Consider the following 23,350-nt stretch of genomic DNA (forward strand, 5'->3'; position numbering starts at 1 on the left):
CTGGTGAATAAGGCTGAATCTCGTCTTTTTTTGGCAGGATCGCATCTGGTAGTGTGTTGTGGAGTGACTGTGGACTTATTTTGATTTTAGGCAAACTCTCTGCTAATGGGTGAGGTTGTATTCCTGTCTTGCTAGTTTTTTTGGCATAGGGTGTCCAGCACTGTAGCTTGCTGGTTGTTGAGTGGAACTGGGTTTTAGCATTGATATGGAGATCTCTGGGAGAGCTTTCGCCATTTGTTATTACATGTCGCTGGGAGTTCTCTGGTGGACCAATGTCCTGAACTCGGCTCTCCCACCTCAGAGGCTCAGGCCTGACACCTGGCCAGAGCACCAAGACCCTGTCAGCCTCATGGCTCAGAACAAAAGGGAGAAAAAAAAGAAAGAAAATAAATAAATAAAATAAAGTTATTAAAATAAAAAAAATTGTTAAAAATAGAAAAGTAATAAAAAGAAAAGAAGCAAAGAATGAAGGAAGAGAGCAACCATACCAAAAACCAAATCCACCAATGATAACAAGTGCTAAAAACTATTTAAAAAAAACCCCGAAAAACAGAAATGGACAGACAGAACCCTAGGACAAATGGTAAAAGCAAAGCCATACAGACAAAATCAAACAAGGAAGCCTACATGTGCATACTCACAGAAAGAGAAAAAGGAAAAAAAAAAAAAAAATATATATATATAATCATTTTAAAAAGGAAGAGAACAACCAAATCAATAAACAAATCTACCAATGATAATAAGCTCTAAAGTCTCAACTCAGATAAATATAAAACCAGAAACAAATTAGATGCAGAAAGCAAACCCCAAGTCTACAGTTGCTCCCAAAGTCCACCACCTCAGATTTGGGATGATTCGTAGTCTATTCAGGTATTCCACAGATGCAGGGTACATCAGGTTGATTGTGGAGATTTAATCCGCTGCTCCTGAGGCTGCTGGGAGAGAGTTCCCTTTCTCTTCTTTGTTCGCACAGCTCCTGCGGTTCAGCTTTGGATTTGGCCCCACCTCTGCGTTTAGGATGCCTGAGGGCGTCTGTTCTTCACTTAGACACGACGGGGTTAAAGGAGCAGCTGATTAGGGGGCTCCGGCTCACTCAGGCCGGGGAGAGGGAGGGGTACGGAATGTGGGGCGAGCCTGCAGCGGCAGAGGCTGGCATGACGTTGCACCAGCCTGAGGCGCGTCGTGCGTTCTCCCGGGGAAGTTGTCCCTGGATCCTGGGACCCTGGCAGTGGCGGGCTGCACAGGCTCCGCGGAAGGGGGGTGTGGATAGTGACCTGTGCTCGCACACAGGCTTCTTGGTGGCTGCAGCTGCCCGTCTCTGGCATCCACGCTGATAGCCGCGGCTCATGCCTGTCTCTGGAGCTCGTTTAGGTGGTGCTCTGAATCCCCTCTCCTCGCGCACCCCAAAACAATGGTCTGTTGCCTCTTAGGGAGTTCCTGACTTTTTCCTGGACTCCCTCCCAGCTAGCTGTTGTGCTGTTTTCACGCAGCCAACCCCAGTCCTCTCCCTGGCATCTGACCTCCCAATCCTGAGCCTCAGCTCCCATCCCCCACCCACCCCGGCGGGTGAGCAGAGAAGCCTCTTGGGCTGGTGAGGGCCGGTCGGCACCGATCCTCTGTGCGGGAATCTCTCTGCTTTGCCCTCTGCACCCCTGTTGCTGCGCTCTCCTCCGTGGCTCCAAAGCTTCCCCCGCTGCCACCCACTGTCTCCACCAGTGAAGGGGCTTCCTAGTGTGTGGAAACCTTTCCTCCTTCACAGCTCCCTCCCAGAGGTGCAGGTTCCATCCCTATTCTTTTTTCTCTGTTTTTCCTTTTCTCTTTTGCCCTATCCAGATATGTGGGAGTTTCTTGCCTTTTAGGAAGGCTGAGGTCTTCTGCCAGCGTTCAGTAGGTGTTCTGTAGGAGTTGTTCCACATGTAGATGTATTTTTGATGTATTTGTGGGGAGGAAGGTGATCTCCATGTCTTACTCTTCCACCATCTTGAAGGTCCCTCTCAGTGGTTTGTACTTTAACTTTGTGCTTATAGAAACATTAAGGAATGTAATAGATCTGTGGGAGGTTTAAAAACTATAATGCTGAGGCTCTTCCTCTAAAACAATTAAACCAGTCTCCCGGGAGTAGATCAGAAAACAAATCTACTGTATTAACAATAGATATGAACAAACTACTATTGTTTCAGTATGTTGACTCTTTTGTATTTATGCTTTACAAATTTTGCGTTGAGGTGCTACTAGCAGCACCAGATACCAGGTGTTTAACAATTCCTCTTTTTGAAAGTGATTCATTTAAAATCATAGTTTAGGATCATACTATTGATACATCTTCAAAACTCTTCTGAGTAGCCTAAATTCTTATTAGCACTCGGCACTTTTAGGTGCTCCTACTTGAAAATATTTTAAAACAAGGCAATGGTAGGTCATATTGATAACATGAAAAGAAAGTCAAGCATTCCATTTTTTACTGAATAATGTTAGCTTTATTATTATAATAGAATACAGTATGACATAAAGTTAAGAGCTTTTGCTAAACTCTGTAAAGCAATACATGCATCTGCCATAAACAATCTCGATTCATGTTAGGTTTTATTGCCACTTCACTGCACTAAGGTGCAATAAACATTCAGTGTCATCTTTAAAAAATTTTTCCTGGGAGTTTACAGGAACTGTCCTCTATAAGAGTGTATCTTTATTTTCAAGGAAGACTTAACTAGTATTACATGGTTTAGCAAAGCACTGTAGAAAAGCTACATAGAATCATTTGTCTTTGATAAGTTGTGCAATCAATTTATACAATAGAATACTGTCCACATATACTAACAAACTAGGAAATGATAGAAATGCAGTCATTGCATAGCAGAAAGCAGACTAATAAGAAATATTCACATCTAATGAGCAAAATACAGACCAAATGTTAGCTATGAGGAGTCTGGAAGATAAAATGCTCTTAATAAACACATTAGATTAACGCCCCAAAATAACAAGATTAACAGCAACACAGAAGTTAGAGCCATATTTTACTTTATTTCTATACATGATATCTACACATGATACCGAAGGATGAAATATCCTGGTTCACACTTTATTGGGCTAGCTCATTGAATTTAGGCAGGACCATATCAAACAATAAAGCACATTTAAAAACAAAACCAGAGTTTGTTTAGGAAAACACAACTGTATTTTCCTGCATCATTGGATAGCAGCTTTTTGAGACAAACATTGCTCAAAACTTGGGTATGGATCCCAACTGTCTTATTTGGTAATTACGATGACAGGTTTATGTCATAGTATTCTAAATGTGGTTAGACCATAGCCTGTGGATTCTGGACACTAATTTTAAATATCTCTGAAATTCTGTCAGACAAAAGGAGGCTTCAAAAATACCTTCTGCATAAATATTTATTTCTAAAACATCTGGGAAGTAATGAAACAGACTAGAATTTTCATAGGGAGTATTAATGGACCTCTTGTCATTAAAGCCCTTACGTAGTATGCCTACAAATATATTGCTACAGTATAAATGAAATGTAATATTACTCAATAAAAGCTATTTCCTGTACATTCTTTCATGTATTTTTATATTTAATGCTACATATGGTACAACACTTATTGAAATAGTTGGTATCAGCAAAGATAGCAATAATATACAGTTGATTTTCTAGCTCCCACTAGTGCTTTTCCATTTTCTTTCTATATTACAAGAGTTTAAAATAGGGAAATGTGGGATGACTTGAGCAGATAGCAACTGATTTACTGCTGTACACCGGACAATTACAAGCTTTCTCTCCATAAGTAGATTTTATACCCATATATTGGAACTTCCATCTGATTCCTTCAGGCTGTTCTGGTCTTAAATGCAGGCTCTAAAAGTATTTCCATAGCATTTAACAACATTCTAACAGCTAAGAGCGGTGAGTCCTACACAGTATTTTAAGAACACAACCTTTAAAAAAGTAAAAAAATTTACAATCTCATGCCGTATATTTACATATATAATTTATATATTCTATATTTGTTTACTAGTCATAAATTTCAATCTAAAGCTTTTAATGTACTGTTATATAAAATAATACATTCAACAATTCTAGAGCTTGCAAAATATTTTTGCCCCTCTAAAAACATCTTCAGAATGAAAATCCAGTGATTATTGGATGCATGTGCTATCTGGATATAGACAGGATGGAAAATAAATCTTTTAAAATTGTTCTATTTAAATTTATTATTTCTCTTTTTAGTTTTATTGAGTGTGTATCTGTTAAAATGACTCCTCATTGAGTCTAGTGGTAAAAGCTCAGATGATAGTAAAGCAGCCTATTTAAAGCATTTGTCTCCATTGGATTAAATGTGCTCTACAGTGAGGAACTGCACATTTGCCAATGCAATTTCCATAAATTTTAAAATAGCATTTAACAACAAAATAATGCATTAGGCATTTCTTAAAAGGAGAAAGAGTGGGGATCTTTAGCTTTGGAAACAGAATGTTAAAGCTATACATCGGTTTAAAAAACAAAACAGAAATGTAAGAAGCACATTGTAATTTGTGCAATAAAGACATAGATTTTTTAAAATGCTTCTTCTTTAAACATTTATAATTTATTCTTTTAAACACCTTCACATAAAAATATTTTTGACATATACAGTATCCTTTTCTCTAGAATATTTGGAAATATATATCTACAAATGACCCAGAGTTATAGAGTTAAGTTTGATTTTTCTTCTACTTTTTCTCATGTCTTTGGACCTACTTCCCCCACCTTTCCTCTCTCTTCCCTTCTGTCTCCTTCTGTCGTGATTTTTCTGTCTTGCTCTCTCTTTCAGAATCCTGTCTCAGCTATATGCTCTGCTCTGGACTGCCAGACAGGGGTCTGTTGTTCTTATATGAATTATGGAAATAAGGAAATCTTCAAATTCTTTAAGATAGAGGCAATAAAGCAGATGGGAATTACTGCGTTGAGAACAGAAAGCAATTCCCAGCGCAGAGGACTGAACAACAGAATGTGAATGACAGGACCTATTGATGTGGGGTAGGGGCTTTTAGCTGAGGCTCTCTGTTTAAATATGTAGCCCAATAGACCAAGTTAAAGATTCCGAATAACAGCGGGAAGGCTATTCTTGACAGTCGGTCAATTTTGCTTACACTGTTAAAGGTTTTCTTCGGTTCTGGTGGTTTTGTTTCCGTCTTGACTTCTTTTGGTTCTATGGTTGCACTTTTAGCAATGGTGGCTAAGCCGGGGTCACCCCTGGCCAAATTAGGTGTGTAGCTTGTTGCTGTTGGAGCATAAGTGTTGTTTTTCTTAATGAGAGGATCCTTCATTTTCTTTGGCTGTAGAAGGAAAGAGTAAAAGTATTTTGTTTAGTAAACTGTGGGAAGCATGTTTATAAGTTGCTGAGCAAAGGGACCTTTAGAACTCAAACATGTGCTTTATTTAAAATCTAAGGAACATAATTTACAACTGCATTTTGGGGAGAAATGAAAAACCAGATTGACAAGTGACCTTGCAGGACATTTGTTCCTGTCCAAAATGTCCATAAGACAGTTGGTCCGTAAGACATTTGGTTTACGCCAAGTCCTTGAAATGTGGTCCTATCCAAAATGTCCATGAGCATATCGTGTCCATGCCAAATGGTTTTGGACAGGATGAAATAACAAAGTCCTTTGGTGTGGACCAAACATCTTATGGATGTTTTGGGCAGGACCAACTATGACCACGTATCAGGGACTTTTTGGCATGAGCCTAGGTCAGACTAATAGAAATACCATCAGGTTTTTCCCAGCCCAAAATGCTTGGTCGTTGTTTTAGGTCACTAAGTTTTGGGGTAGTTTGTTTTGCAGTGAAAAACTGCTGAGCTAATTATTATTTGTTCCTTCTCCCCATGTTTCCAATGGGCAAATGGCAAAGCAGGGCTACGTAGTCAGGATACCCTGAATTCAATTCTTGCTCAGTGTTGGCTGCTTATCAACGTTATCTGTGCGGTAATTGACAAGTGCGGTATTTCTTAGAGTTTCTGTTTCTCAAAAATTAAGTGTATCATTGTTTAGAGCTATGTGCTCTGATAGAGTTGCCATCAGTAACTTGTGACTATTGAGCACTTGTAATGTGGCTAGTCTAATTTGAGATGTTCTGGAAGTATAAAGTACACATAGGATTTCGAAGGCTTAGTATGAAAAATAAAAAAAAGTACAGGGCTTCCCCGGTGGCGCAGTGGTTAGGAGTCCGCCTGCCAATGCAGCGGACATGGGTTCGTGCCCCGGTCTGGGAGGATCCCACATGCCGCAGAGCGGCTGGGCCCGTGAGCCATGGCCGCTGGGCCTGCGCGTCTGGAGCCTGTGCTCCGCGGCGGGAGAGGCTGCAGCGGTGAGAGGCCCGTGTACCGCAAAAAAAAAAAAAAAAAAAAAAGTACAATATTTCTCCTAAATAATGTTTAGAATTATTTATACGTAAAGAGGATATTTTTGACATATTGGCTAAAGTATATTATTAAACTTAATTTCACTGGTTTGTACTTTTTAAATAAGGCTACCAGAAATATGTTAATTATATATACGGCTCACATTTATGGCTCACTTATATTCCTGCTGGATAGCACTAGTCTAGAAGAGTGAGCCTTGTTTTTTTGTGCACACTAAATCACCAGTTAAAATTTTTTTAAGTGTAAATGTCTTGGGCACAATCTTGCATTTTGAATCAGAACTCCTAGGGAGTGAAGCCTGATTATTGACATTGTGAATAAACTACACAGAGAATGTTCATGAGCAGCTAAACTTGACCAACCAGACTCGATATACTCTGGACAATCTGTATTTTTAATATCAAATCAGAATAAACTATTACTTCTAGAAGAGCTGATATTTCTCACTCACAAGGTGCAATTTTAACAGGTTAATTTCTTTATTATCCAACTCCATGACCTATCTGCTACCTTTTCTCCTCTCCAAGTCCTTAAGCATACATTCACTGGGACTTAAAACCAAAAAAACGGCCAGATTTTTTTTTCTCCTAGTAGTACACCATTAAAAGTAAGGCCACTTAGTCCAAGTATACACCCATTTCATAGTGAAGGCAGATTTGCTTAAGCTTTAGGAGGAGTGACAGAAATTTCTATAATTATTTGTACAAAAATAAAATGAGTTAAATTGATTCTCTCTGAATGTGGTCCAAATGACTACAAGTCAAAAAGTGATATGAATTATTTCAACACAAACAGCCAGACTGAACTTGTATTGAGTCCACTGCTTAGAAAATAGCAGATCTAATATTAAAGGATACATTGAAAAGCATGTATGTCCTTTAGATAAAATGTATATGCACTCTGATGTTGAAGAGAGGCAATGGGTTCTAATCTAAACAAAATTTGTTGAGTGACAGACACCTTATTAGATAAACTGAAATGAATAATCTGCCACAGGAAGAATTCTTGGAGAAGAGTTTGTATTATTGGTAGATTTCGTCTCTCCTACTGCCAATTTATCATAATACCCTAATACTAAATTTTCTCAACTTAAGTGTTTTATTTCTTGCTTTCTTTTTGCAGCATCATGTTGAAAAGGATATTTAGAAATATCTGGTTGGCTTCTCAGGAAAAGTATAGTTTTTTTCATTTCTGAAAATATTGAGCTCCCCCATATTCATTAAGAAGTTGGGGGCTTCCCTGGTGGCGCAGTGGTTGGGAGTCCGCCTGCCGATGCAGGGGACGCGGGTTTGTGCCCCGGTCCGGGAGGATACCACATGCCACGGAGCGGCTGGGCCCACGAGCCATGGCCACTGAGCCTGCACGTCCGGAGCCTGTGCTCCGCAACGGGAGAGGCCACAACAGTGAGGGGCCGGCGTACCACAAAAAAAAAAAAAAAAAAGAAGTTGGTATTTCTTTCAACAATTAAACATATGAGGATGGATCTTGAGAAGGCTACTATATGCTTGCTTGAAAACATGATGCCCTATGTGGATTTTCTTTTTTTTTTTTTTCAAGTTATACCATGTCAGAGATTGAAATTTTACCTCTCCTGAAAACACTCACCTGGTCACAGGAAAAATATGTTATTTATTCTCTCTGAATGTCAAAATGAGACCTGGATCACACTGTGATCATGCTCCTTATTATAAGCTAATCAAACTGGCAAAGCCCTGGGGAAGATTTTTACAGAGACATAGATAAATTATAAAAAATATTCTCTTTCTCATTAGGATGACAGATATAGGCATTATGTATATGTATCTATCTATCTATCTATATATACATAAAATATATAGATATGACCATACCTATAGCTATATGTGTACACTGAATAACACGGACTGTAGATTGATAGAGATTGAAATATTTTATTTGAGACACAGCACTTGAAAGACTAACATACGGTCAGAAAGAGAGAAATGTAAACTCAACTATGAGCTCACCAATCCCTCAACCCAAATTCTATGCTTTCCAGATCAAGTTCAATTCATCTAACAAGTCATTAACCACTGATACTGATGAGCCACAATCAGAAAGACATTGGCCTCTTGCAGCATGCAAAGAAAGGATTAAGATAGAAAAGCAACTTTTCCCAGTGCTTGCATTTCATTTTTCAGTTGCATATCACCGATGTTTGCATATAATTAATTTTGAAGAACTTTAATAGAATATATGCCAGTGATTCTAAGATGTGCATTTTTAAAATGTCCACATCTATGACTTTGGGCTATGTCTTACAATTGGTAGTGTCTTATGATCACTCATCTTCAGTTTTGGTGCTCTTTCCTTTGGGACTGCCCTTTTGTTCTAGGACAAATGGAGGCCATCAATGGCTAAGGTAAGTATAGGACACAAACTCTGTCTCCACTCTCTCACCCCTTTCTCCAACTGGTAAATGCAGTCCCTTTTGTCTTGTCTCCTCTTTACTGAACCTGAGCCTAGGTCCTTGATTTGAAAATTCAGAGATTTTTTTATACTGGGCAAGGATGTTTCAAGGCAAGGTGAATTTTGAGGACTGGTTCTGGCCCATTTTGGTTGTGATAGTGCATCTGATGCAGAACCGTCTATGCTGTTGCTTGTGTACAAGATCATTGAGGTGTTCAACTGATTCACCTGTGGCTGAAAGGTAAAGCTCAAAGAGCTTTTGCTTGGCAGCATATTTTCTTTCTTATGTATACGCGTATTAGTGGTACATCGTATAAGCAGTAACGCTTTAGATTCTATTAAATGTGGTAGATGTTTCCAACACAAAGGATCCTCTTTTCAAGTATATTTGTGGAGCTATGGGAAAAACATCATTAAATGGATTTCTTTACTATACACCCTCTCAGACTCTTTACTATACTGTGACTTGGTGACAGTATGCAGAATTATTCAAGTGTATTTGACCACAGAACTGTATTTTTAGGGACTGACTCAAGACACTAGAATTCTATATTTGCTGTAGAGTGATTCCTCCTAGATTACTTCTAGATGTCTTAGAATCTCTGTGTCTCTGACTTTGCCCTTCTTTCCACCATCCCAAGGCTCCCTTGCATTTTGACATATTTTTCCTTCAAACCCCAGAAGTAGAAATATCCTCCCCAACTGTGCTTTATTTATTTACTTATTTATTTTGGCTGCATCCTGCAGCATGCAAGACCTTAGTTCCCTGACCAGGGATGGAACCCTCACCACATGAATTGGAAGGAAGAGTCTTAACCACCGGACCGTGGGGGAAGTCCCTCCCAACTATGCTTTAAAATTCACTCTAAAGTAGGTTCTAATTGAGAAGAACAGTGATATTCTTGACTTGATAATTTTCTACAGTGAAGAATTTTTCTGTGAATTCTGTGTGTTATGATTCTTAAAGCAAACCTCTATTTTGGAAAAAGAAAATGTGTTTCCTACCCTTGAGTGAAAATTAGAGATAATGCATTTTGCAAGCTCAATTCAATTGAGCCATTAAAGTAATAACATTTCTGACCAAAGTTATTAGGTTTGGAAAACAACCAGAAGACTATAATTTTCAAGTTACAAAAATTATAATGGCATAATTGCTCCTAATGTAAGGTTTGTTAAAACAGTTCTCACATCAATGGGGACCATAGGAAAGCATATTTGAGGAGAGATGTTTACCTTTGTGTTTCTCCTTTATCTCATTCATTCTACTCTGAACATCTATCCACTGAAACAACCTTTGCTTAGCAATAACAAAATTCTCATAGCACTTAATCATTTGTGACATAAGAAACAAAGAATCCTCTTTACCCTTTCTCTGCATTCTTCATCCATTTCCCCAAGTCCAAACATCCCATCCTGTATGTTTAAAAAGACATAATAGTGCTATATCACAGGAAATATTAAAGCATTTACCTTTTCTGGAACCACACTTTTGCCATCCCATGCATAACCTCTTTTGGTGAAATAGTTTACTGTGGCAAACTCAATTAGAGCTGAGAATACAAAGGCATAGCACACTGCAATAAACCAATCCATAGCAGTTGCATAAGCCACCTTAGGGAGGGAATTTCTGGCACTGATACTCAAAGTTGTCATGGTGAGCACAGTTGTTACTCCTGTAAAGAAAGAAAGTGAATTTGTAGGTTCATACTACAAACTTTCATCACTGAGGTCAGCCTACTTATGTAAAGGGAAACACAGACAGAGTGTGTTTTCAAGTTTATCCCATTTTGGTCTGGGATGGATGAGTTTTAATTTAACCCCAGTGTAGTTTGCAGTTCATGGTATGGCAGTATTGATGGAGAGCTCTTGGAGGGATAAACTCCTCTGCTATTGAGAAGCTGTTAGTAAGATAGTGAACTCCCATAAATAGGTGTCTTGAACATGGTGTCCTGGGTAGGAAAGGAAATAATATTCCTTCACTGTCCCCAACTGTAGGAAAAAGAAAGCAGGTATCTTCACTGTCCTTGATCCATAATTAGTCCTGGATCCTCAGCTCTGTTTAATATTCTACCTGTGTACTTTGAATATACAATCCAAGAGACCAATAACTTTTTGATAATTCATCATTGATAGATAATTAAATTATTTTAGGATAATATCTTGTTACATTATTAACTCTTTGGCTTTTATACTATATTTTCCTGATTCTTCAAATAGATACTCTTTTGAAGATGTTCCTGAAATAAGTTGCATGTAACTTGCTTGAGGTCACATAGCTCAGAAGTAGCAAAACCAAATTTGAACCCATTCATCAGATTCAAATGTCCACAGTCTTACTCTCTCTGCTAATGCTGCCCTATCTTCCCTATTCTGTGAATCTATCCCTACTGATTAAAATCACCTACATTCAAAGCAATTTTCACATCAGTTGCTTTTAGTTTACTTAGATTATTATAAGTGTTGGTATGTGAATGATGACATCCATTAATGTTCATTTAACAAATTAATATTATCAATCTACTATATGTAATACACTAAACTAGTTAGAATACTGTAAGTTCCCTTTTAAGCCATTTGAAAATGTATGAAAAAAAATCACAGGAGCCCAGTGGGGGTGGCTTAGGTTGCATGATGTTGAAAAAATCTTAACCTCTTCCAGTAACTAGTTCCTCACTACTTAGCTCTATAGCCTTGAGTAAGCGAGTTAACTTCTAGGGCCCTCAGTCTCCATAACTTTAAAAGTGATGATTTAAACTTCATTCTCTTGATTGTTTACATCATTGTTGAAATTCTAAGAGAGGAAAAGTTCTGCACATTTACAAGATTATTTGAGGATTAAATATAATAATATGTGAAAGCATTTTAAAGATAAGTAAATTATTGCCACAGAAGGTATTGTCATCCCGTGTGTCTAAAACTCATACCTATGATTCACCCTTTTGATTAATTTTAGAGATTCAGCAGGGTTACACAGCTGGTCGGTGGCTAATTTTTCTAAGCTGCTTTAAACCATAGAATATTCCCTAGTTTCCATGATTTTCAAGATAGTTGATCTTTAACTCTATTAGAAAGTGATAGGACTAAGAAGAAACACTGAGATTTTTATTAACTCATATTTTTGATACATGGTCACAGTTGTAGGAAATAGACTTACTATGAACATTGGAGGTGTTGCAGAAAGTTCTGGGGCATTAACCATATTATGTAACCAACAAATGGTTTCAGGAATGTTGGTGGGAAAATAGCCCCCAGATTTACATATCAATATTAACCTGAGCAAAGAGCAAGGTAATTAAATGTCAGTATTTGGAAAACAGAACAACCCAGTTTCAAATCCCAGCTCTGTAACTGCTGAGTGACGTTGGGAAAATTGCCTCACGGTTCTGAGCTTCTGGATGTTTTGTAATTATTTCCTTATAAATTAATTTTACTAAGTCTAACTCAGAGGGCTATTGTAAGTATTAAATAAAATAATGTAATAAAGTGTTTAGCACTTAGCCTGATACTCACTAAGGACAAAGTTAATAACATTTTTTTATTGTTTGGCTGTGTTGGGTCTTCATTGCTGCGTGCAGGCTTTCTCTAGTTGCGGTGAGCAGGGGCTGCTCTTCGTTACGGTGCATGGGCTTCTCATTGCGGTGGCTTCTCTTGTTACGGGCTCTAGAGCGCAGGCTCAGTAGTTGTGGCACACGGGCTTAGTTGCTCCGTGGCATGTGGGATCTTCCCGGACCAGGGCTCGAACGCGTGTCCCCTGCATTGGCAGGCGGATTCTTAACCACTGTGCCACCAGGGAAGCCCCAAAGTTAATAACTTATTATGATCAACTTCAGTCCTTTTGGATAAATCCCCGCTAAAGTGAATTCCATTTTTTATTTGAATTTTGGCTTATGTGGGCCACCAACTGTTAAAAGTAATTGGGGAATGGGTGTTCTTAAAAAAAATGTATCCATAAATTAAAAACAGTTAACAATAACATAAAGAGAGGTGTGTGTGTGTGTGTGTGTGTGTGTGTGTTGTCTTACAATTCCTGCTATAGGGAAAGGGAAAAAACCAAAAACATGCTGAGTATCTATTAAGTTTCAAGTATTGAGCCCGACAATTTACAAATTTTATTTTATTTTTCTCACTTAATCTTTTAAATGGCACTATTTTATTTTAATTGTACTCTCATTTTATACGCAACTGACACTTAGAAGACTGAAGATTGAACCTAAGACTTGGGTCTGTCTGGCAGCAAATTTACATGACCACAGCCTCCAAATGAGAAAGAGCATGGAAGGTTAAGAAGATGATGTTTTAAGACATGAAATGGCTCCAGCTTTGTTGCCTTTTGGATGCCATTTACTAAACTGTTATAAGGTACAACTTTTGCTTTATTTTTTCCCTCTGGTATTTTTTCTTTAAATACCCATGACCCTCTCAGGCATTCCCCACAGCTCAGAGGAATGTGCTGAGCACAGACTAGAAAGAATAGAGACGTGTACTAAATAAATGTTAGAAGGCTGAAGGTCTCAGAAAATTGTATTTGTGATTTTATTGAACTTAAAACATTAGAAATATATAACTTGATACACAGAAACACTTGCCAGGGTTGAGTTTACAGATATGCAGTTATGTTTACCAAAAGGGCATGAGTCAGCTGAGATAGCAGACTGTTGAAAATGTTAAGAACAAGGTTTTTGACTTATAAAACATTCCAAAGTGCTTTAGAGGATTTCCAAAAAGGAAGGGTAGGATTTGTTGGGGACCAAGGCGGGGGAAGTGAGCATTTTAAAAAATCATTTTCACTACAGTGCTGGGCTCATTCTACAAAAATAAACATAAAGTACATGTCTTTTGTTCTCATTTAAAAAAAATTCAACTGAATAAAGGGCTCAAACTACATACACATATAGAAGTGAGCATCTGACAAGAGTTCAATCTTCAGTTCTAATAAGTGGTGTAAACACTAGTTAATATTTACAAATTGTGTTAAGGGAAAAAAAGAGTTTTAAATGAACTACTCTTTTGCTCTGCAGGTGAAATCATTCTGGGTCTTAACTTAGCTGTTCTCAGGCTAATGTCACAGCAAAGATTTCGTGGTTTCCACCCCAGAAGCACCTTGCTAAGTTCAGAAGAAAAGATGTTTTTCTGTGCCCTTGTAACAGAGTCTTGCTTTTTTTCCTGAGATGACTGATGCCACAGGGGTCTCTGCACAAGAATAATCCTCAGTTTAGAATGTAAGCAGCTGAAGGCTTCTGTTTTGTAGTAAAGGGTTTTAAACATAGCATGTGCCTAGTTGATATTTTTGGAATGAGCCTTGATAATTGTACCTTTCACCAATTAAATATGTGGTTATAATTTCCAGATAAATTATGTTGCCCACGACAACCCCGTTCCATGCCTTGTCATTGCAGCAGGAAGTACATGGGTAGTTGTACCTCATCATCATTAAGTGCACAGACTCTAGAGCTAAGAGTCTGGGTCTTACTCCAGACTTCTTCACCTCATAGCTTCTGAACTTGGGCAAGTTACTTAATATCTCGCTCCTTAGCTTTCTTGTCTATACCACAGGGATAATATTACAGAGGATTCTTTTAGTGTTAAATAAGATAATATAGGGTTGTTTCATAGAACAAAGCCTGATATAAAAGCATTCAATAAGTATTCTGCATGATTTTATTGTTATTCAAATTTTAAGCTCCAGAATTTAACATTCATGAAAAAAATGGTTTATGTTAAGGTAACAGCTACATTCCATGCATAGAACATAGTAGGACCTCATAGTAGATTTCAAAGAAAAAGTCAGTTATTGAATGAGTGAATGAATGAATGAATCAGTAAGTTTTTGGTGATAAAATCTTGTTTTCATCAGCCTGAAAAGTACACTTAAGACAGTGTACTATGACACAGGCAGGAAATGCCTCTTTATATGAAATACAAACTTCTAAAATTATAAATTAGGGAGTGAGTTTTCCTATTAGTAAAACGTTATTACCCTTTAAACATTTTTCCATTAGACTGACTTAAAGCATCTAAGGCATTTAAAATATTTTCATAGAAAAAAATATTTGTACCTCTTCAGAAGTGCACACATTGGGTAAAATGAGATATTCCTGTACTGGTGTCATGGTCATCAATGAGTTCTTTCTACATAAGGACCCCTTGCTCTTATATATGTAAGGAAGTAGTTCTGCTGGTACTATATTTTCTCAGATTCTCAAAAAATACACTGACACATGATTCTAAATGTATGATTTAAGTATTAATGTTTTAGAATCATTAGATTCTAAATGATTCTAAATGTATGATTTAAGTATTAATGTTTCTATGTGTGTATTTTAATCTATCACAGGCATTTCATACCTGCTTCATTCCATTTTTCTCCTAAAATAGCAAATCACGTGTTCATTAATCCCATCAATTAACATGCACTAAAACAGCTTGCTATTTTAAAAAAAGAATTTTTTTACAATCATGTCATAACGAGAATGGTAATTCCTTGAATATTCCTATTGTATTAACTTCAGATTTTAACATATTATTACTTTTTTCATTCTATCTGCAATGTCACAGATATGATACAACTTGCCCTCCAGACCCTTGCATGTGCATCTTGATTGGCACTTACCAAAGACAGTCCTTGCTGGTACAGACTCTCTGTTGAGCCAGAACGAGACTTGGGAGAGAATAACCGTCATTATGCATGGCAGGTATGTTTGAATAACAAAATAGCCAATCTTTCTTTTCAGGTGGAAATGAGTGGTCATAACAACATATTCTCCTGGAGGGTAAAACAGACAGTAAGGTGAGCAATTTGACCTTGAAAATAAATTATCTGTGAGTTTTTCCATCAGCAGCAAGAACCTGGAGGTTAGACATAGCCTTTATCCATGTGACATCTGGTTCCTGGAGAGAAAAGCTTTTATCCAGGAAAGAAAAGAGACATTTAAAAAACACACCATAACACATTACTGTATATAAAATAGATAACTAATAAGAACCTGCTGTACAGCACAGGGAACTCTACTCAATACTCTGTAATGGCCTGTATGGGAAAAGAATCTAAAAAAAAAAAAGAGTGGATATATGTATAACTGATTCACTTTGCCGTACACCTGAAACTAACACAACATTGTAAATCAACTATACTCCAATAAAAATTAAAAAAAAACAAACAAACACCAAAATGGCACTGAGGTTGAGATTGATGTGCCAGAGATCTCATCGATTTTCTTATGTCCTAATCCCGGTACCTGATACATTTAAGAGACAAATCTGAGCATATGTTTACAGATTGGCTTTAATAACCCTGAAGGCAATGTGCTAGATCCTGATGGTGTACACCAGTGGATTAGAAGACACCCGTTTGTCCTCTGCAGAAAAGAGTCAGGCTGTCTAATGGAGCAGCTTTGGTGTCCAAGTCAGGGGAGCTGAATTCCAGCTCTTGCACTTTCTTTCAGTAGCTGTCTGACCTTGGATTTGGCTTACCCTGATTATCAAGGTGAGAAGAGTGTGATAGAACTCTCAGAATTTGTTTTGAGGAACACCTTCATCACCATCACCTGGGAAGGTTTCGAAACATGCAACTCTTCAGGTCCCACCTATTCACACAAACCATTCTTTAAGGTGAGGGCAGAAAAATCCTATTTGTCAGTAGCTTTTGAACTTGTCTCAATTCCTAGACCAGTCTGGGAAATAATGGAGTAGCTAGGCACTCTCCATGGTCTTTATATATGTCAAAGTCTGATTTGATTAGAGGCCCAAAGAAATAAACACACAGCCCAAATTGTAGGAGGTGTTTTCTGTTTTTAGTTGATGTTATTTCTTAATTGCAAGTCTTAGAAGTTTTTAGCTTTACTCACTCTGAATATATACTTAGTTATCTGTGTGTGGGTAGGAGAAAAATAGGTGTATTCTTACTAAGAAAATATTGCTGTCTTTGGTATTCACATTTCTCTAACTTCCTCCTTCCCTTCAACTTCAAACTTTTCCCTCCTCAACCTGTGATTTATGTCTCAGCTCATGGCCATCCAGCTTCAGCCCCTATAATGTGGTTAAAACTGCTCACGATCTCTTAATATCCATAACTGAACATCTCAGTCTTAAAGATCTCAATCTTCAAACCCACTGACCATCTTCTTTGTAGCACTAAAAATTAAGCAATGCTGACTGCCCCTACCATCTTGATAGCACTCTCTAGACTCACATTCTCCTTTTAGCTCTCATTTTCAGTTTCTTTTGCTAACTCACTGGATATTTCAGTCAGAGAGTTATGAGTTCTTCCTGTCTCTTGGGCACTAATCTTCATCTTTCTGCAAAGCAAATGCAGAGGTTCCTGTTATAGTTCTGTCTTTAGCTGTCATCATCTCTATATTTTTTTCTTGACTCTAATAAGGAATTTTCCTTCTCACCCCTGCTCTTAATGTCATTTTTATCCAGATGGCTGCGGGAATCTACATCTCTAAGTGACATTGCTCTCAAAAACCACTGTATTTCCGAATATCTACTAGACATCTCATAGATACTGATTTTTCATTGATATCACCAACTAAATATGTTCAAAAGTGATATTACTTAAACTTTTCCATAAAAAATAATGACTAGCGTATAGCAGGGCTTCTTTTCCACTTAGCATCCATTTCTAAATTCATGGCACTCTCATCTGTCTGTTCACTCAGGCTATTGATAAAAACCTGGAATTAATCCTTGGTTGTTAGTAGGACTTCCAAAAGAGAGAGAAAGGAATCAGTTGATCATCACAATTTTAATTTCACCTGTGCAGTATCTTTCAGTCTATCTCTTACCTCATGGTCATTGCTCTTATCTCCTTTGCAGATTTACAATGTAAATCTACCATAATCTATGAACTGTCTTGTTGGTCTCCAGTCATGTCCTAAACTACACTTTTCCCTAAATTTGAGGTCAGAGTGATTGTTTTAAAGCATACGTACATACCTTAAAACACCTTGATGGACTCCCATTATCCACATCAGGGTTTGTCAACCTCAGTACTGCTGACATTTCAGAACAGAGAATTGTTTATTGTGGGAGCTGTCTTGTGTAATATAGGATATTTAGCCACATACCTTGCCTCTTGCCCACTAGATGCCACTTGTAGCCACTCTCCCTTCCCACAATGTGATAATCAACAGTGTCTCCAGTGTTACATACTAACAAGCAAACTCCCTAACCAATCCCCAACACGCTCCACATCCTAGCTCTGACACGTGTTTCAGTATCACATCTCATGTCTCACCACACATTTTCATATCTCAGTAATCTGATCAACAAAATTCCCTACTTGACCTCTTCTATAGCCGAATATTTTGTTCATCTATGGGCTGGGCTCAGTCCATAGTAGAAGAGGAAGAAATGTACTGTATGGGGACACTTTATTAGCTTTAGAAGCAAATGAATTTGGGTTCAAAACCCAGATATGCTATTTTCTTGCTGTGTAGCCTTAAACTCTCTGATCCTCAGTTTCCTCATTATAAAATAGTGATACGTATATTGTGGGGAGGATACAGAATAAGGGCTCTAGTGAAGATCATTCTACATAAGAGTTTTAAAATAAATTTTAGTTGCTTTCTCCATTTCTTTTCTTGTTTCTCCAGTCAGAATTGGTAGAATTATTGGTAGAAGAAATGCTCCCTGTACTCTCTATAGTAGGAAATCATCGATACATTCAGTTATGTTTTCATGATTGTTATTAATGATAACACCTGCCATTTACTGATCAATATTAAGTAACTTCAAATTTATTTACAGCTTCTGTTTACACTTATCAATATATTATATACTTTTAATTTTAGTTATTTATGTACTTATACACCTCCACCAAACCGAAAGCTAATTAAGAAGAGAGAGAGTTCTTTGAGTATAGCATGGCTTTACATATCCTCAATATTCAGCAACTACCTATGGTGAAAAGGGATGAATGAGGCTTAAGAATACTCATTGCAATTAACATCCACTAGCATCTCTTTTTTGAAAGGTGAATAAAATGTTATCTAATTTTTTTCTATTTTCTGTAGATAACTTGGATAATGTCTCCAAGGTCATCTGAAATAAACAAGTGATTCAAATTTGAGAAAAATGCAAAAAAACACATTTTTTTCCTGGGACTCTGCTAAAATGTAGCCTTGGGTAGATATAGTCAGGTTACATCTCACCTCCCAGGAGTACGCATTATCATTCCTAACCATTCATTCAATTGTAGCCTGCAAAATGTCATCAGCTCAAAGAAAAAATTCCATCTGTCACATAATGTCAGAAAGGTGAATGTCTATATATATTCCATTATCATCTTTTGTTGTTCACAATGTGACATTTTGGGAAGATTCTGCAAAGATTATTTTTTTGGAGGAGCTATCATGTGACATTATATTTGTTTTATAAACCACTTCCTCACTAACAAATTAGAAAAAGTAGAGGAAAACTTCAAATCTTTTGACGTCACCTTCCTCAATTAAACAAAATCTAAGAAGTTTTGGTACAAAATGTTGATGGAAGAAATTTTCACATGTTGAGGCATGGGGAAGTCATTCTGGCTTATACATGAATTGCTTGATACTTTTTGCTAACCAGAACAGCCTGTCTTGTGGCCTGTCAAGCATGTATTGTACATCGACTTTAACCATTAAAGAAAAGAATTCATTTAAAAATCTAAATGGAATAACTGAGGTTCAGGCATCCAAAATGGATCTGGGTGGCCACTGTGGATGTGGTTTCAGATATATTCCTGTATCACTGAGAATTTCAATTTTCCGAACTCTACCAGACTCAAGGACACCACCAGCCATTCTCAAAATAATATCTGCTAGCAGCTGCCAGCTGCAACCTTATGGTCTCAATTTCTCCCCATGTAACTATGCATCCATTTCGGACCCCAACCAACCCTTGCTTAATAAACATCCTTACTTCTTGCCAGCTCCATCTATAATTTCTGACAAACAGCTTATGTAATTTTGCAGTTTTTGCCTTTGTAAGCCTCCCCCGTTGTTGTAGTCTGGTAGAGCACAATTTGAGCACTTCTTGAATCTGTGTATAATCCACAGATTGGCGCAAATAAAGCTTTTATCTATTCTTATTGGCGTAGTAAAATAAATAATCCACAGATTGGTGCAAATAAAGCTTTTATCTATTCTTATTCTATATTATTTATTATTTCCATCAATAACATTTAAATAAGGAGAGCAAAAGGCGGCAAAATCAGAATCACATTGTAATCATTTAAAAATGAAAGAAAAAAAAACCAAAAAAGTCATGTAAATTGGATTGAAAGAGTATCTCTAGACATCAAGTGCTTATGTACTAAGCATGTCAAATTATTTCCCTCTGATTTAACAGTCTAGAAGAATTGTAATTCAAATATCCTTTCACATCATGTAACCCTGAGGGAAGCTTGTAAATTAGATGTGACAATATTTCTTATACATCACAATACAAAATTAAAGAGAGAGAAGAAAAGAAGCAGGAATATAATTTTGTAAAGCAGCATTGAGGGTTTCTTTAGATCTGGCTTCCATCCTTTACTTTCTTAAATGTTGGTTACTTAGAGTAAATTCTTTGCTTAACTTCATTTGACTTCAGTTTTCTCATTTATTCAGTAAAAATGATAATGTGCTACTTAACTGTTTCCTGGGATGCTGTGAGGATAATATGAAATAACAGATGTGAAAGTTCTTCTAAAAAAGTCTGAGTCACATGCAGATTTACAGTGTAAAGGTAGAAAGGATAGAAATGGATTCTCTAGCTCCATTCATTTCTTTAACAAAATTGTAGTGGATACTTATTCCATGTAAAGCTATCACTTTCCTTTCAAGTATTCTAAATTTTATGTTTTCTAAGATGCTACTTTTTCCAAAGGAATGAGGAATAAAAAATGTCATTGAGGGAGGGGCTGGTATTTTAATATCTGCTTCAGAGAATACTGAAATAGAAATAAGGAAACAATGGTTATAGTTCTAGGCCACTTAACCCCTCTGGACCTATCTCCTCATCTGAAATATGATTAGGTTGACCAGATGACTATGTAAGTTTCCCTCTCCATCCTCCCTCCTAGAAACCTGTTTTCACGTCTTACAGTTTTATTATTTCTCTGGAGATCATGTATTAGGCAGCAAAAATAGAAGTCCTGAGGCTCCTTTGGTGAATGTCGATCACCACTATTGCTCCCTGGTCAGTGAAAACTGTTGCTTTCCTCATTCATTTCAACCCTGCAGAGTCATCCTTAACTCATCCAGAGAAGACTGTTTCTAGGAAAGAGGATCCTATAATTTTCCCTGGTCATCTGTTCTAAGGATAAACAAAAGTCATTCACAAAGAAGAGACATTCTTTTTTTTTTTTTTTTTTTTTTTTTTTTGCAGTACGCAGGCCTCTCACTGCTGTGGCCTCTCCCGTTGCGGAGCACAGGCTTCGGACGCGCAGGCTCAACGGCCATGGCTCACGGGCCCAGCCGCTCCACGGCATGTGGGATCTTCCCGGACCGGGGCATGAACCCGTGTCCCCTGCATCGGCAGGCGGACTCTCAACCACTGTGCCACCAGGGAAGCCCAAGAAGAGACATTCTTATTAGACAAAACTCACCTACGTTTCCTTTGATCACACCTGTCTATTGACTTAGGCAAATATGACGACTTTCCAGTCATCACTGTGTTTTAAAAAAAGCATTTTATATTACATTCTTCTTATTTTATAGCCGTGATATTATTCTTATACCTAATGCCAAATTTAACAACTTTGCATTTCTGTATAAGTCACATTGTCATGTCCCTTAATTACAATTATAATTTTTGTGTGGGCTTTCCTTAAAGAATTCCTTAGGAAGCATATTGTGGTATATTAGATTGAGTCGGGGGCCATGGCTGGGGTCTAGTTTCAAACTGCCTTCCCTTATACTTCAAGAAGAAATGACGTCTTCTTAGGTGTCATCATGTAGCTTTCTTGTACTAACTTCATCATTACTATTAATAGTAATATCTAATATTTATTATATAATTTTTACATGTCAGATACTCTGGTAAGCAGTTTACATGCATTTTTCTCATTTCAATTTCACAGTAACTCATGAAGTAGATCCTCTGATCATCTCCAAGTAGTACAAGAGAAAAGATGAACAGAGAAAGGTCACACAGTTAATAAGTGGTAAAACCAACATTCAAAACCTCACAGTATAACTCCAGAATCCACCCCTTAAGCTCCATGCTATACCACATTGTTGCATTTTCACATGTCTATCTTGCCTATTACTAGTGTGTCATGTGTGAGAGCACACACTCTATAGCTAGACTTCCCAAGTTCAAATCCCAGCTCTGCCACTGCCTAGCTGTGTGACCTTGGAATAATTATTAAACCTCTCTGGGCCTCAATTATGTCCCATCTGTAAAATGGAGATAATGATAATACTTACAACCTCGGCCTGTTGTAAGGATTAGAACAACGCAATGCATATTAGCTACTTACATCACTCAACCATGAGCTTCTTGAGTGCAGGAACTACGGGTCCTTCACCTCTCTTTTCCAGGCCCGATCACAGTGTCAAACAGAGTAAATGAGCAAATGGTTGAAGGAATAAGCGAATAAATGAATGGATAACAGAGAATTGCATCGGATGTGAAAACTGACTAGACTCATCCTTCTGTGTCCTTGTAACAAGTTTGCTCTGCCAGGTGAATAAGTGCACTTCAAACTAAGTCTCCAACTCATTTTTTCCCCCAAACTGATGGCAGATTCCAATGAAGGGACTGTCCCTCTAATATGTTTGCACTGAGAAAAATCCAAGTATTGGATTGAGCCTCATATCTTCCCTCCTATGGCACTGAAGTGATCTAGAGGTATTTGACCTGAAAGAGGTCACTGGTAGTGTGTGTGAGTGAGTATTCACACATGTGCTGGTTGCACGCAAGCGGGGAAACACCTTCTAACCTTCTAGAAGGTGACCTGAATTGCTTCTCTCCCCACAGAGAATTTTAAGGTAAGAGAAGATGCTTTTTATCTAATCATTCTCAATGTGTGTGTACTTTTCTGCCACCATTCCTAGTCTTCTGGCAGAAACAGGGAGATAATAGCACTCAGTGTCATTTATCTTAATGTTTGCAAGGCTCTGTAGGAGTTGTGAAATATGGGATTGAAGACCTTACAAAAGATCTTTGTTTCTTCTCATAGAAATGTAACAAGGTGGATTTTTGATGAGCTAAAGGTGACCCAGAGGAAGGGTAGTTCAGGGTTTTAGTGTGGAGGGGAAAACATACGTCAAACTGAGCTCCCACATTTGAGAATTTGCTCTTTATTCTCCTCCCCACCTCCCCCCATATCCATTATTGGAATGACAAGGAAAAGCTCTTATTTTGTACAGATAAACTTGCAGCTCTAACACGAAATGATGACTTTTAATGAGCCTAACTTATGAGGTCTAGCCAGCTTGGTGGTGGTGGGTTGGACCACTCTTTCTCTCCTATTGCCCTTTTGGGACTGTATATCTTTTCTGAGTAACAAGAATATAGGTAGGCTGATTTAGGAAACCAAAAGTGA

The 23,350-nt window shown here is 37.6% G+C and overlaps 1 protein-coding gene across 1 annotated transcript in view; it reads right to left on the reverse strand.

Annotated features, from left to right (window-relative positions):
* Positions 1-2,432: 2,432 nt before the first annotated feature.
* GABRA1 (gamma-aminobutyric acid type A receptor subunit alpha1) overlaps positions 2,433-23,350 on the reverse strand; it is a 60,037-nt gene continuing 39,119 nt past the window's right edge. Inside the window, exons 8-10 of the mRNA XM_060008428.1 lie at positions 15,446-15,598; positions 10,306-10,508; positions 2,433-5,320 (exon numbers count right to left, since the gene is read on the reverse strand). Of these exons, the coding sequence (XP_059864411.1) occupies positions 5,009-5,320; positions 10,306-10,508; positions 15,446-15,598 (668 nt within the window). The 3' untranslated portion in view covers positions 2,433-5,008. The remainder of the gene's footprint in view (positions 5,321-10,305; positions 10,509-15,445; positions 15,599-23,350) is intronic.

Source organism: Delphinus delphis, chromosome 3 (assembly GCF_949987515.2).
Source record: "Delphinus delphis chromosome 3, mDelDel1.2, whole genome shotgun sequence".
NCBI lineage: Eukaryota > Metazoa > Chordata > Mammalia > Artiodactyla > Delphinidae > Delphinus > Delphinus delphis.